The sequence below is a fragment of the Tachypleus tridentatus genome, chromosome 12, assembly GCF_004210375.1.
Source record: "Tachypleus tridentatus isolate NWPU-2018 chromosome 12, ASM421037v1, whole genome shotgun sequence".
NCBI classification, from domain to species: Eukaryota; Metazoa; Arthropoda; class Merostomata; order Xiphosura; family Limulidae; genus Tachypleus; species Tachypleus tridentatus.
In genome coordinates, this window is record NC_134836.1 from 36,478,074 (window position 1) to 36,493,390 (window position 15,317).

The 15,317-nt window shown below is 32.9% G+C and overlaps 1 protein-coding gene across 7 annotated transcripts in view; it reads right to left on the bottom strand.

Moving 5' to 3' along the window:
• Window positions 1-6,702: 6,702 nt before the first annotated feature.
• LOC143235850 (transforming growth factor beta regulator 1) overlaps window positions 6,703-15,317 on the bottom strand; it is a 111,352-nt gene continuing 102,737 nt past the window's right edge. For all 7 annotated transcript variants that reach the window (XM_076474091.1, XM_076474090.1, XM_076474093.1 and 4 more), the window contains 2 exons: window positions 11,159-11,385; window positions 6,703-7,654 (listed from right to left, as the gene is read on the bottom strand). In XM_076474091.1, the coding sequence (XP_076330206.1) occupies window positions 7,497-7,654; window positions 11,159-11,385 (385 nt within the window). In that variant the 3' untranslated portion in view covers window positions 6,703-7,496. The remainder of the gene's footprint in view (window positions 7,655-11,158; window positions 11,386-15,317) is intronic.

The following is a 15,317-nucleotide window of genomic DNA, read 5'->3' on the forward strand; positions in this document are numbered from 1 at the left end:
ATACACTGGTTTCATATAACACTATAAAATTTGTTATAAATGTGTACTGATTAAGAACACCATTATTTGATAAATATCTTTACTACATCACCAACGTTTTAGGAAGATAATCAATGAATCTTACTGATGGTTTAACATTGATCTTGATCTACTGATGTATCACATCAATAGCAGTTTTTTCACTGCACTGATGCTCAGATAGGTTTTAGTACAAGTTTAAAGCAGTTGGAAGAAGGAAGGCTTGTGGTCTCCCTTTCATCTGTTGGAAGACAGCTCATTTGGACACATCAACACGTGGAGAAGTGATATTTAAGAAACATCTTGTAGAAGGATTTCCTGGTAGGGTCCTGAACTCATATATAGTTGTAAACTGTCTTAACACACTATAAAACATTTTTCACAATGCCACTGGTACAAACTGATATAAACCAAACTGCCACCAAAGGAAAAAAAAACCTGAAGTTGTGGCTATTGTTTTAAGACAGTTTTAATGTTAGAAAACTACAGTCATGGAAAGTATTACTTTGCTAACAAAGAAGGAAAAAAATATTTATAAAGAAACCTGATTAGGCCTATAGGGTAATAATGCTGGAGAGGACAAGCCAAGTTCAAAAGCAGTATCCTATTTTACGAAAGCAAGCACAGACATGGTTGAGAGGTATCTTCTTTAGCCACTCAAGTCAGCAGGTTGGCATCCTTGAAATAATCTCATAAGGTCAGATAAACAAGCCAATTTCCATTTATAAAAAAATGATGTTCCAGATCCTGTGCTGCTCTTGGAGTATTCTCAACATTTTTAATTGTGTTCACTCTTCATTTTACAGGACAATGTGTAACCCTTCTGAACCTGATGGAACTGTACAAGCCACTTCCATATTTATGTTTATAACTGTAAGTCATAAACATCCTACCTGAAACATTAAATCATAAAGCATGACAACCATTTAATGTTTTGGTAAACTTAGCACTTTTTGTGTAAAACCTGATGTTATTTGCCCTCGATAAAACATGATATACTGTACTGGAAAGGGTTATATAAACCCTATGGTACAGAAATCCATAGGTGCACAGTTCAATGACGTTTAGCTACACTGAAGAATAGGGTGGCATGAATACCAAGTTTCATTCTAGTTGACGCATCTAGCTGATGGGGATTTAACTTATTCATACCATGGACTTGAGGTGCAGGAATTTCATTTTGCATTATTCTCCTGACAGTTGTTAAAGTTAATCTTTGTTGGACTGTATATTTTGTGAAATTTAAATATCCTTTTGCATGAAAAAAACTTCAGTAACCATAATGGCTAGAGGAAAAGTTTTCAACATTCTTTGTATCTTGGTTGGAAGTTCTTGTAATATCTTTGTCAGTAGCAACTCACCAGTTTATTATAGTCTCTCATAAAATGTTGCAACAAATTTCCATCATCATGTAAAACAAAAGCAGTTATGGTATAAAACTAATAGAAAAAGCTATAACAAAATTGTTTTACAGCTTCATCATACCATAGATACAATCAACACTACATCAGAAGTAAAATATTTTATTGTGTATTTTCATCCTTTCAGATGTATTATGTTTACTGTACTATTAAACACATGTAGTGAATTACAGTTGCAACACTAGTCCCAGGCTACAATACTAACATAACATATACCTGATGATGAAATAGTGAAATATGCACTGTATTTTTAACTAAAGTGGCAGAAGATGTACAAATATAACTACTAGAGTCACAGTAAAATTGGCATCACTGAACATTTCACATGTCAATTGTACAATGTTCTAAGAACAAACTATAAATATTAGATTTAGTCATTATGATGTTTCAGCCACTCCAGTTCTTCACAGTGGAACTGATAGCACTTATGCCTTGGAAGAATCAACTGGATGATGGACCACCCTCAAGAAGTCGATAATGTGTTATAAAGGAAATAAGAATAATATCAAAATTAAAATAAATATTTGCGACTGAGAATCTGGTCAGGATCGCCATTATAAGAACAACTTTCTTTCAAATATCCTCACTACCAACATTATGTTTTTAAGTGACAGAAAAATGGCAACTTAACTCCATCGCTGAGAAATTGAAGTCTGCATTCTCCAAACTCATAATGTACTTTGAATTACCTATTTCTGTACCTGTAAAAGTTTTATCATAAAGCATTGCTCAAAGCTGGCCAAGAAAGTAGTGTGAAATTAACAGGAGTATGGAAAAGAAAAACAAGACTGTTTCTTCTAGCTGATGCCCAAAAGAGGGAAACCCCTTTGTGTAAGAATTTTAATGCATTCATATTTGTTTATATATTAGGAAAAATATATTTACTGTTAAAATTACATATACATTTGAAAAAGTGTATAGGCACACATTCATTGTGATGTAGATTGAAAAGGTTTTGTGTAATTTTTGTTTATAAATGAAAACCTTTTGGAGAGAACATTATGCAGTAATATTCCTGCAGAAATTGTATTTATAGTAATATTAATTGATGTCTGTTTAACACATGTGTATGTGAATACTGGCATCAAGACAAAAAATATTTTTGCGACAGGTAAACAATAACATTTTTTTCACTTAAATTACCCAAACCACAAATTCTAGTTACTGTTTCAACCTTCCAATGTTCAGTAGTATTTGTAATAATTTTTCTCCTTTAATATTAACTATAAAAAAACAAAATGTTATGAAACTACATCAATTAAAAACAAGTTTCAGAAACTTCAGCCATTAAAGTAAATTGTTACATTATATTCAACATTTGTATTAATTAAAACAAAATGTTGTAGTCACATTATATACTATTCCTCTAAAGTTTGTTATAAAAATTATTAAAATTATCAATAGTGTTGTTATTTAAAAACAACACTATAAATATCTTTTCCTGAACTAATTATAGACAGTAATATTGTGTACACAGAAGCAAAAAGGTGAATATTTTTATAACATTACTGACTTATCAATACTCATTAATTCATCTACAACTAAACAGAATTACTTAAGTAAAATTACTGATGATAAAAATATTACTCCATAACCACACTTTCCAAAAACTGCACTTAAATGAAGAAATAACATTTTCATACAATGTGTTCAATAGCTTGAATTATTCCTACATAACAACTAATCTGCCAAAAGCATACAATATAATAAAACCGATAAAGAGAGGAGGAGGCATTATTTCAGACTCTGTTTTACAAACAAAATTCCACTGGAAACAAATCAGTTCTTCCCTATATGCATACTGATGCTACACTTAATCATTTGATAAATGAATGGTTTTATTTCTGCAAAAAATTACAATGTTTGAGTACAAACTCACTTTACTGATTTACACCTAGTCCTTTAACAGATTTCACATTCACTCTGATCTCTTATTAAATTTTTAAAGATATTCCCTAGTGAAGAGAAACTAAACTTTATAATGTTTTACATTTACTTGCTTCTGAGAAAATTAACTGAAATGTGATTTTCTAGAAATAAATTCTGGTGAACTGGTTATGAAACTTTTGGATCTATGGAAAGGCAAGAAAGCATGAAAATTCATTTGAGGCTCTGTGGTACTCTTAATAGATGCTTGCTGCTACTAGGCCTACTTTATTTTAATACCTTTAAATATTTGAATTGTCACTTAGTAAAGAAGTGCTCTTACTAAGGTAACAGATTAGTCCAATAGTTTACAAGTTACTTTTACAAAAATACTGTTTTCTTTAACAATTCTATTTAAATAGCTATAGCAAAAGTTACAAGTTGTATTTTTATGGGTTGGTAACTAAAAAGAATAAAATGAAAATATCAGCTTTTGTTAAATTAGATCCACAGTGTGTATTAAAGGTTGTGTACTGACTTTATTTTGCTGTATAGCTATCCCTAATTTTGTAATGATAAGACTGGAAAGAAGGAAGCCAGTTAATAATAGTCACTGACAACTCTTGATCTACTCTTTACCAATGAATAATTGGATTAACTGTTACACTATAAATCCCCCCAGAGCTGAAAGGGATAAGCATAATTGGCAGTGACTTTCAATCTCTTGTCTGCAGGTTTCAAGTTCAGAGTCCCTACTGTCAAACAGCAACTGCTACCAGTGCTTGTCTGATTAAACAGTGGGATTTGACTGTCAGTTTTGCAACATCCACATCCCCACAAAGTGCACATCATGCTAACTGCTTTAAAGATTGAATCAAAAAATTCATGTTTGGTTAACATGTATTTATATGATGGTTAAGTTGAATGCCTATACTTTTTTAAAAGTTTTTATGATACCAAACGTAAAATAATGTTACGTCCTTCCCACGTACAAAAACCTAACGGTTTATTTTTCTTCTTCAAAAGTTTGATCATGTGGGACTGGTCAATCTTCAACTGTATATAATAATAGTTTTTCAAAATTTGTCTGAGTTTTGTCTTCTAAAACATATCACAGATTTTATTTATATCTACTTATCTATATGAAGATAAGTTTTATCTTTGAAGATATTTGTTTTAAAGCATTAAATATATATATAAATACAGGAAATTCAAAATTTTACAATCAACCAATGGTAAAATTGGCAAAAGTAACAGTTCAATGTTTTAACATGTGTAAATATACAGTCATGTGAAAAAAGTCAGGACACCCTATGAAAGCCTGTGTATTTTTGTAACATTTTTGGATATATAGATATTTAATCTCAATTTTAACGATACTGAGAGATTATAGGAATATAACTAAACAATTAAAACTGAAGAAAAGACTTTTCAAGATCTTCTGTAAATGTAGCTCTACAAAAATGCATATTCTAACTGAGGAAAAAGTTAGGACACTCCCACATTTATTCCCACTTAAAATGGCTCAACTCACACACAGGTGTATCACACCAGGTGCACAGGATTAGAAGATCATTACTCAACATTTTGAATGAGGCTTGCCCTATTTAAACCTCAGACATTTAGTTTGGTGTGCTCCTGACTGTTGAAGTGAGGGTGAGTACCATGAAGAGCAAAAGAGCTGTCTGAGGCCTTCAAAAAGAAAGTTGTAGCAGCTTATGAGTCTGGTAAGGGATTTAAAAAGATCCCAAAAGATTTTGAAATCAGCCATACCACTGTCCGGTAAATAGTCAACAAGTGGAGGGTTTTCAAAACAACTGCCAACATGCCCAGGTCTGATCGTCCAAGCAAGTTCACCCTGAGAGCAGACCGTGAGATGTTAAAAGAGGTCTCCAAACACCCTAACATGTCATCACGGGACCTACAGCAGGCTCTGGCTACTGTTGATGTGAAAGTGCATGCCTCTACAATCAGAAAGAGACTGCACAAGTTTAACTTGCATGGCAGGTGTGCAAGTAGGAAACCTTTGTTCTCTAAGAGAAACATCAAGGCCAGACTGGAGTTTGCCAGAGAGAATGTAAACAAAGACCAGGACTTCTGGAATAATGTTCTTTGGACAGATGAGTCCAAAGTTGAATTATTTGGACACCAGAACAGAGGATATGTTTGGCGTAAACCAAATACAGCATTCCAGGAAAAGAACCTCATACCAACGGTTTGGGGCTTCTTTGCTGCAGCAGGACCTGGACAGCTCACAATCATAGAATCCACCATGAATTCTACTGTGTATCAGAGGGTGCTTGAGGATCATGTGAGACCATCTGTAAGAAAATTAAAGCTGAAGCGGAACTGGACCCTGCAACACAACAATGACCCAAAACATACCAGTAACTCCACTGAAAACTGGCTGAAAACTAAGAAATAGAGAGTCCTGGAATGGCCGAGTCAAAGCCCAGATCTTAATCCCATTGATATGCTGTGGGATGACTTGAAATGGGCTGTACATGCAAGAAACCCCTTAAACATCTCACAGCTGAAAGAATTCTGCATTGAGGAGTGGGGCAAACTTTCTTCAGACTGATGTCAGAGACTGGTAGATGGCTACAAGAAGCATCTCACTGCAGTTATTTCAGCCAAAGGGGGTAATACTAGCTATTAGAGGGTAGGGTGTCCTAACTTTTTCCTCAGTTAGAATATGCATTTTTGCAGAACTACATTTACAGAAGATCTTGAAAAGTCTTTTCTTCAGTTTTAATTGTTTAGTTATAATCCTATAATCTCTCAGTATTGTTGAAATTGAGATTAAATATCTATATATCCAAAAATGTTACAAAAATACACAGGCTTTCAAACACAGGGTGGCCTAACTTTTTCACATGACTGTATAATAGTTGCAACATATGAGGTTCATATTTAAATAAAATGATGTATTTGTCACAATTTAAAATTTATATTTTGAGGAATATGATGGACATCTATACAAATATACACCTACACTGTTTTCATATAAAATAAAATAAAAAATCAAAGTGTATTTTAAAATTCATATAAATATTGCTTTCCTCATGAGAATATTGCTATTAAAATACTTTTTATTTAAGCTCTGCTTGAAAGTAATATTTTATATATTTCAAATGTAAATCATAGAATATAGTAATTTTCAAAATATGATGCCATTTATTGAAAAACTGAAACTTGTATATTTGTATATTTTTTTAATAATGTATAATGCAAAGTAATGAGAAAGAAAACCATTCACATTAATTAATATTAAGACCAAATTTACAATAGAATTAAACTACTGTAATACAATGTTCTTGGCCAATTACTTGTAACTTGTAAGAAAGACTTAAAATAGTCCAATTACAGTTAAAAAAATTACAATGAAATAGGAGATGGTATGAAGAAAAATGTATTCAGCTATGAGGAGTTTTATTACCAACAAAACAGTACTTGTAATTAAACAAAACATGTTCAATATTTCTAATAAACCTATTTATTCTTTGAATTTATCATTTTTGTTGTTTCTAATTGCAAACTCTTGTATATGCAAGTACAATCTGTCATTTAAAAACATACAAAAAGATAGAATTTGAATGTGGAAAAAAAAGAAAACATTCAATAAATCACGGTAAGTTTTAAAAACACTGGAAAAGCTTTCAACCATTCATTACTTTTAAAATGGATCAAAAGACAAAATATATATTGCAACATTAGAGCAGCAAGTTTGGCTTAGGATATAATAAAGTTTCTTTTTAAAAGTATTTTTAGGTTGTATTAAACACATTATATATATATCATTTGGAAATACCTTCATGATTAAGAATACAGTTATTTTAACTTCTTACCAATACCCATGTACAACCAGGAAAGATTGTTAGTAAAGTTCACATGTTTGAGTATCACAAAATTATGAAAAAACATAAGACAGAAATTCATATTATGTTATTTTCACCTTGTATTATTGTTAAAAATTTTAACCTGGCACACAACACACCCATTGTATTCCCATATCAACAATTATGTTTTCAAGTTACACTAAATTCATCACTTACACACTTGTACTTTTATACTGCTTGAAACTTAGTTGCTTTAAATTACATCCTTCTTCAAACCTCTTCTGAAAAATAAATACTAAATGTTTGCACTGGAAAATAACTACATACCTGTAATTAATACTACACACAAGTTTCACTTTTCTTTAGTAGGAATTATTGAGATATTAGGCTTATGACTTCCACCTAACAACAGTGCTTGTAAACTAGGACTTGCTGCTGGAATAGCTGATGTCACGTTAATATCCATGGATGATAATGGAACTGCTTGAGTCATGGGTGCATTTCCAACCTCTACTTTTGTGAAATTTCAGAAAACACCAAGAAATTTTCATTTAGAGTTATTATTATTAAAAATGGGTACTCTTTGTTTGGTTAACTTATATGATCTTTTAATAAATACTTTTAATTTTCAATAAACAATAACAAATGAGAATAATATCTCAGTGCAGTAAAAGTACAAAGCAACAATAATAAAAATTTAGTAAACAAGAAATAATTTAAGATTTCATAAAGTTTGGGAATATAACAACATATATTCAACAAAGTTTTATATGTGTCAGAAATTATAATTTTCCAACATTGAAAATGTATTTCCAATAGATACCTTTTCTTACATAATTGCTTTTCTTATTCAGTGTTGCCCTCTATGTGCAAATGTTTTTCCACTCACCACTAGCTTTGAAACTCCCACATACCATAAGTTTCAATATGATTCAGCTATGCTGTAGCATGCAAATAATAAAAATAATAATAAAAATTATAAAACAACCTTCTACCAATAGGAGTGTAACACCTTCCTATTGAAGCTGACTGTAAGAACCCAAAATTAACTTCAAGATTAGGCATCTAAGAAACATGAGAAGCAGAAAAGGAAGTGTGAGAGAAGGTAAATATCTGTCACAAACACATTTCTAGTGTAAAAAAATTACAACTTCTGATATGATACCTCTGCCTCCATATTAGCTAGAATTCCATACTGGAGGGGCTGTTGTAAGTTAACCTGGATGAGCATCCTTTGGAAGGCATATGAAGTACACCCACAGCATGAGATCTCTTTGTAAAGTAACACACAAGGTATGTATTTTTGGCCACAGAAGAAGAACAGGAATGCCAGACATGGTGTCCATCTTTAGCAACCAAGCAAAATCTTATGTGAAATGAGGGACAAATAACCGAGTCCAGGAGAACCGAACCTGAGCAAGGTTCCATTGATTGTGAAACACCCACTGATGAGTACACATGTGGGAGTAAGAAAGGATTGGGATTTGAGAACCAGTAGCTTCAATAATCATAAACGAAGACAGGAAGACTGGGCCCAACTGAGGAAGAAGTTGAAAAATGTTCCTAAGTGAACAAGGTGTTGGGTCTGGATAAGAAAGAACTTCTCCAGCTTGAAGAGTCATCCAACATGAGTTGCATCCTGAAAAAGAAACTGCTATTTTGAATGAAGTTAACAACAGCCAGCTCTCCATGTAATGATGGAAGCACACACTTTGAGTATGAAATCGTCAAGTAAAAGCTCTGAACATCTGACAGAAAATGTAAAATGGAGATGACACAGTGAATGGTAAAGTATGGAATTGATACATCTGGCCTTTGTGCACAAAATAAAGGTAACATCTGGATACTGGCAAACAAGCAATGTGAAAGTAAGCCTCTGAGATGTCTACCTTCATCATCCAAGGACCTGGAGAAAATGCCCAATGAAATGCGAGGAAAGACTTCAGATTAAAACAAGGAAGGCTGATGGAATGGGTGAGATATGACAGATCTATAAATGGATACCAGTCTCAGTCTTCTTGGGAACTATAAACAACCTGTATGGAAACCCTAGAGAAGGATGACTTAGAGGTTCTACAGTATCCTTGAGAAAGAGAGTCTGAACTGCTTTTGAGAGATTCTTATAAAAAAGAAGATCCCAAGAAGAAGAGAAAGAGATAGAAACTGGGGATGATGGAGGACAGCTGAGAAATTGATGGGATTAACCTTCCAACAACACTTGAAGGATCCAAGGTTAAATAATACCACAGATGCACAAACCTAGCTACACATGCTCCTGCCTTGTCAGTACCCACAGGATAGTCATTTGTGCCATTGGTGGCTAGTGTGGAATTTAGCAGTGAGTAACCTGACAACTAGCAGCTGAAAACTAAGAAAAAAGAGCAGAAGAAGGATGGTGATAATAGGTGAAAGCTGTGATAGATGAAAAACAATGGATGAAAAGGAGAAATGTTGGTGAGCAGCCACCACCCTTGGCTCTAGTGATTCAAGAAGCTCTCCCAAAAGTGATCTCTGTAAAAACAGCACCTACCATAGACCTTATGGTCTTGTGAATAAAAGGTGGGAAGGTGCACAAGAGTTAACAATAAATTCCTACTCAGGAGATCAACAGAGGAGTCATACCTGAAAGAAAAGGGCTTAAGAAGATAAACATGGCAATGTGGAAGATACAAGGGAATGAGTATCCACTGAAAACCTTGCAGGGGAGTGGCAGTTAACCTTGGAAAGGATATGAATTAGAAGAGATAACAGAAATGCAGTAACGATCAAACAGAAGTGGAAATATTGGATATGGGAAAACCTCACAAAAGTATTAAGGTCAAAACCCCATACTTACACAAATGATGCCAATTGTTGGGATCATAAATACCGAAAACTGGCAGATGATGTGTCAATGTATTGGAAGCCATAAATTTGTTATCATGGATCCTCTTATCTGGAGAGGGATGGAAAACTAGATATTCCAAGAAAGTGGTAGAATGTAGGAAGAAGGGAGAGTAATCATATGAAAAAAAGATGATACAAATAAAAGGTAACACATGTGTGATACCATAAACAGGAAGGCTGAGGATGGCTTGGGAGCATTCCAAGAGGATTTGGATTGCATAGCAAAGAAAGGATGTGGGAAAAGGCTATCCAAACCATTTTTATCTTGCCCAGACTCTACAGGGAAATAGATGTTAGGTCTGGATTTGGGAGATACAACTAGCTTCAAGATGGACTATGGCTTTCACCGAACTAAAGCCAAAACCTCCTTAGCCAAACTGTAGAATCTGAAGTCTGAGACACAATAGGTTGAAGTACCATAGTATTAGATACCACAGAGATGGTGGTTTGAAATTCAAAATTATGTTGAACTAGAGTAAAAACAGAAAGTAAACTGTTTGAAAAACAGCATGAAAGACATTAAACTGAAATCAAAGTGAAAATCAAGCAAATAATACACATGTTGTAACACTACTAGGCCAAACTGAGAAGCAAAGATCAGATTATACAATATAGAGACAGTCAACTGCAACGGGAGGGTGTGATGCACTTCTACCGGTGGAGGGTTTTGCATGATCATGCATGCTACAACACATTGAAATGTGGGTCAGGTGGGAGTTTTAAAACTAGTGGTGAGCAAAAAATGTTTACATAGGGGGGCAAAACTGAACAAGACAAACTATTATGTGAGAAGAGGTATCATATCAGAATTATAGAAATTTAAGTATATATTATATAAAATATTTTGTTACACTACTGATATTTTTGCTACAACTGAATGTATCAGGTATAATACTTATATCTAATGACTTGTAAAAAAAAACCCATGACAATGACTACCAATAAAAATAAAATGAATATTAAAAGATACGTCAGTCTCCTTCAAAATACAAGTATCACTATTTTCTCTTTCATAGTTCACATGGTACAGCTAAATAATGTACTGATTAAGAGTAACTAATAAACACCTACAGTGTAAATATATAAGCATATGATCTAATATTGGTGTAAAAATGTTCCTTTTCATACCTGTACTGTACTGATTCATAAACAGTTGCTGTAGAGCACCAAACGTTATGGTAGGATCCAGTTCTCGAACACCCACTGAATGGTGAACTGTGAATTTACTGCTTGGCCATTGGTATGAAGGACCCTTAGCAGCAAAGGCACTGTTTTGGATAAGACTCATGACTGTTGGATGTGACAGTCCAAAAAAATCTTCTCCATTTTCTGATAAACACAGTAACTCTTGGCCACTTTAAAAAAACATAAATTTCATAGTTTTAATTTTGTGAAGTACATAACAAAGGTTTATTTTAAACCTATAAGGAAACAAAACACTATTAAATGTGTCCAAATGAGAAAAGGCCAACAATTTTTTTGAAATGTCAGATTTTACATACAGATCAATTTGGCTACATATAATAAATGCAAAATTGTCTACAGCATTGTTCATATTTTCACGGCAAAGTTATCAGAATATGTTACAAGTTGTCAAATATGTATGTGCATATACCTCAGTCTTTAACTGCGTGAATATATCCAGATTTAGGGTGGGTCACATGTAAATACATATATATATATATATATATATATATATACACACACACACACACATGTATACATATCTATATGTACATATACACACATAAAGCAATTTATGGAGTAAATAAACATTCTTTTTCCACATAAATAAATGAGTAGGGAATGATCACTGACAATCTATTTGGACGAGTTACATTTCTTTTTATGTAAAATGGTTTTGAGATGGTCCCTTAAATTTCAAAAATTGTGGATTATGTAAAGTAAGTAACCTTCTTTTGCATGCATTTCTTTTGTACAAATAATAAATTATTGACACATGGATGAGATTACTTGATACAACACACCTTTGTCTTTGGATAATAATATCAGGAACAAATTAAAATCAATCACACACTGAAGTGTTGAAAATACATACACCTGCTTGAATAGCACTAGGAATGTGACTATAGTGTGGTAGCTGAGATTTGTAGAAATCTAATTTTTACAGTGAAATGTGAAGAAATACCAAAAATCTTCATGTGTACAAACTACCTTGTGTAACAGATTAGTCTTTGACTACCTACAAGGTAGATAAAATAAAAACCCCACATTAAAAAAATACACAATAAATTATGAAAATTGGCTACAGGACTGTTTGACAACTCCACTTACTTCTGCTGTATTGTTTCCTGTTGGGAAAAAAACTATAAGCAGCTTATTTGCTTATGTTTTTTATATCTACTAATAAAAAAAAATACTTTCCTCCAAAGTTCAAGAAGTACACATCGAACAATAACCAAGAAAAACAAGTTAACCACAGCTGAGCACATGTTGATACCCTATGTACAACTATATACATGTATAGCTTTCAAATAGACCCATATAAACAACCTAAATAGTTTTGTTGCATGCTACAAGATATACACTCACAGATCCATATGATGATCTTCCAAACATTGTGACATTTGCCTGATGATACCCATTATAATAATATTTTATGATATTCTTTGTGCAAAGTTGAGCAATTTAGGTCACTGGAGTAACTATTAATGTTAAGTAATACAAACCATCTGTCTATGATGGATGTCAGTGGAATAACAAATTAATTGGTCAGTCCATTTAATTTGGGGGACAAATGGGCACATCTCTCAGTCAGCATTTCCAGTTTTGTTTCTCCAACCCCTGTATATCTTAATGGTTTTGCTTCATTTATTAATACACAATTTTTATTACTTCATTACTTCAGTTCAACGTATTTTTATAAATAAAGCTGTTTATCTTTTATTAAGACTTTGCAAGTTCAAAAATATTTATTCAATTTCAACCTTTCCACTCAGGTATCAAATGTTTTTTGTTTTTTAAGAGCACAAGTTGTTGTGAAAGTTTAAAAAATTCTGTTGGATTTCTCCTTAAGTCACAAAATAAAACTGACTGTTCCAATATATCTTTTATTAACAGTTGTTTTGGATAAAATAAAAAAATTGAAACTACTAATCATAATTTCCAATTTTTAATTTATAGAATAGAAATGTCTAAACTTCCCACTTGTATAAGTAGAGATCATCAGCATTTGAAAAATAGGAGTAAATCTGTGGTATTTGTACATATCCACCACTTATTACTATTTTAAGCCATTTTAAAACAGTGAAAAACAAGAGATTTCAACTAAATGCAGTTTAGTCTTACAATTTCTGAGCTTCTAAAGCTGACAAAACCAAAAATCTTTACAAAAACTGGATTTCTTTCTTGCTCACAATCCGGCTGCCACAGAGCTTCATCTTTTCTTGACACAGACCATCAATTTCTAAACTTATGGTCAGAAATATCCTTCTGATCCTAACATTGAATGATTCAGTTATTTTCACTGCTGTACAAAGGTAACAAATTAATTTCACTGTTCCCCTTGCTTGTTTATTTAATGGAAGTAATCACTTTGGCAATAGTTTATAACTTTACTAAAACTCCTGTTAGTAATATGAGATCAGTGGTGTCTTATGGTGGACTTAGCTTTATAATGAGTTTAGGACTTTTTTTTTTTTGAAAGAGCTTTGCATAATTTCAAAAAGGAGGACATATGTAACTTTTCTAAACAATACTGGATGAATACTATATGGGTGTGTCAAAACTGCAATATAAACTTAAACAAGTAAATTGATTCCCAGTAATTGACAAACTTTAACCAAACATGACAGCGTAGTACTGCTGGTTACTCCTCTTACCCAATATCTAGTTGCTATCACATACATACTCTTTCAATACACCTTGTTTTATAAAGTCAGGAAGTAGCTGGTGAAAGATCTTTGTTAGACAAGAATGTTGTGGAATCACCCAAGCCAGGTACGTCAAGACAATCTACACCACTGCCACAGAGAAGTGGCAGCATTAATAGTAGTAGGGGAAGAGGTAGAGCTAGGACTGCTCCTTCCCAGCAGGAAAGGCCTTACAACTGCAGTGACACTTGGACTTGCATGGAGATCACCAAAGAGGAAACCTCCCCATGTAATTTCCTTCAACAGAGGTGAACCTATACCTCAACAGGTCACCTATACAAATAAAATTATTGATTTCTTTCAACTTTTGTTCACTATTGAAACTGTAAATTATATTGTTAGTAAAAAAATCAGTATAAAACGTTGCCAAAGAGGAACCTCTCCACGTACTTTCCTTCAACAGAGGTGAACCTATACCTCAACAGGTCACCTATACAAATAAAGTTATTGATTTCTTTCAACTTTTGTTCACTATTGAAACTGTAAATTATATTGTTAGTAAAAAAATCAGTATAAAACGTTGCCAAAGAGGAACCTTTCCACGTACTTTCCTTCAACAGAGGTGAACCTATACCTCAACAGGTCACCTATACAAATAAAGTTATTGATTTCTTTCAACTTTTGTTCACTATTGAAACTGTAAATTATATTGTTAGTAAAAAAATCAGTATAAAACGTTGCCAAAGAGGAACCTTTCCACGTACTTTCCTTCAACAGAGGTGAACCTATACCTCAACAGGTCACCTATACAAATAAAGTTGTTGATTTCTTTCAACTTTTGTTCACTATTGAAACTGTAAATTATATTATTAGTGAAACAAACCAGTATGCAAAGTCTAAACAGCTACAGAAGAAAGGTGAAACTTTAAGAAAAAAATAAAATGAAGTGATGTGACTTGTGTAGATATTTTAGGATATTTATCCCTCCTTTTTCTAACTACTGGTCTACATAGCTATCTTCCATTCAATACTCCATGGTTCTTTAATGTCTTCTCTAGGGACAGTTTTTTGTTTAGCTATCCATACTGACTTACGTTACAATAACAATACTAATATTCTTCCTAGAGCTGAACTTAGTTATGACAAACCTTTATTAAAGATCAGACCTGTCATAGACCGTCTATTAGTCTATAGATTAACAAATATTAGGAACAAAATTTAGAACTGGTTTTCTCCAGTATTTAACAGATAAACCTGTCATGTGGGATATCAAGTTGTGGGTTCTGGCAGAAGCTGTGAGTAGATACTGTCTGAAGATTAAAATCTACACACACACACACACACACACACACAGAGTGATTAGCAGACAATATTGTGATAAAAATAACAGAAAAGATAAAACAAACTGGAACAATGGATTTTCATGAATAACTTTTATATTACTCAACTAATGA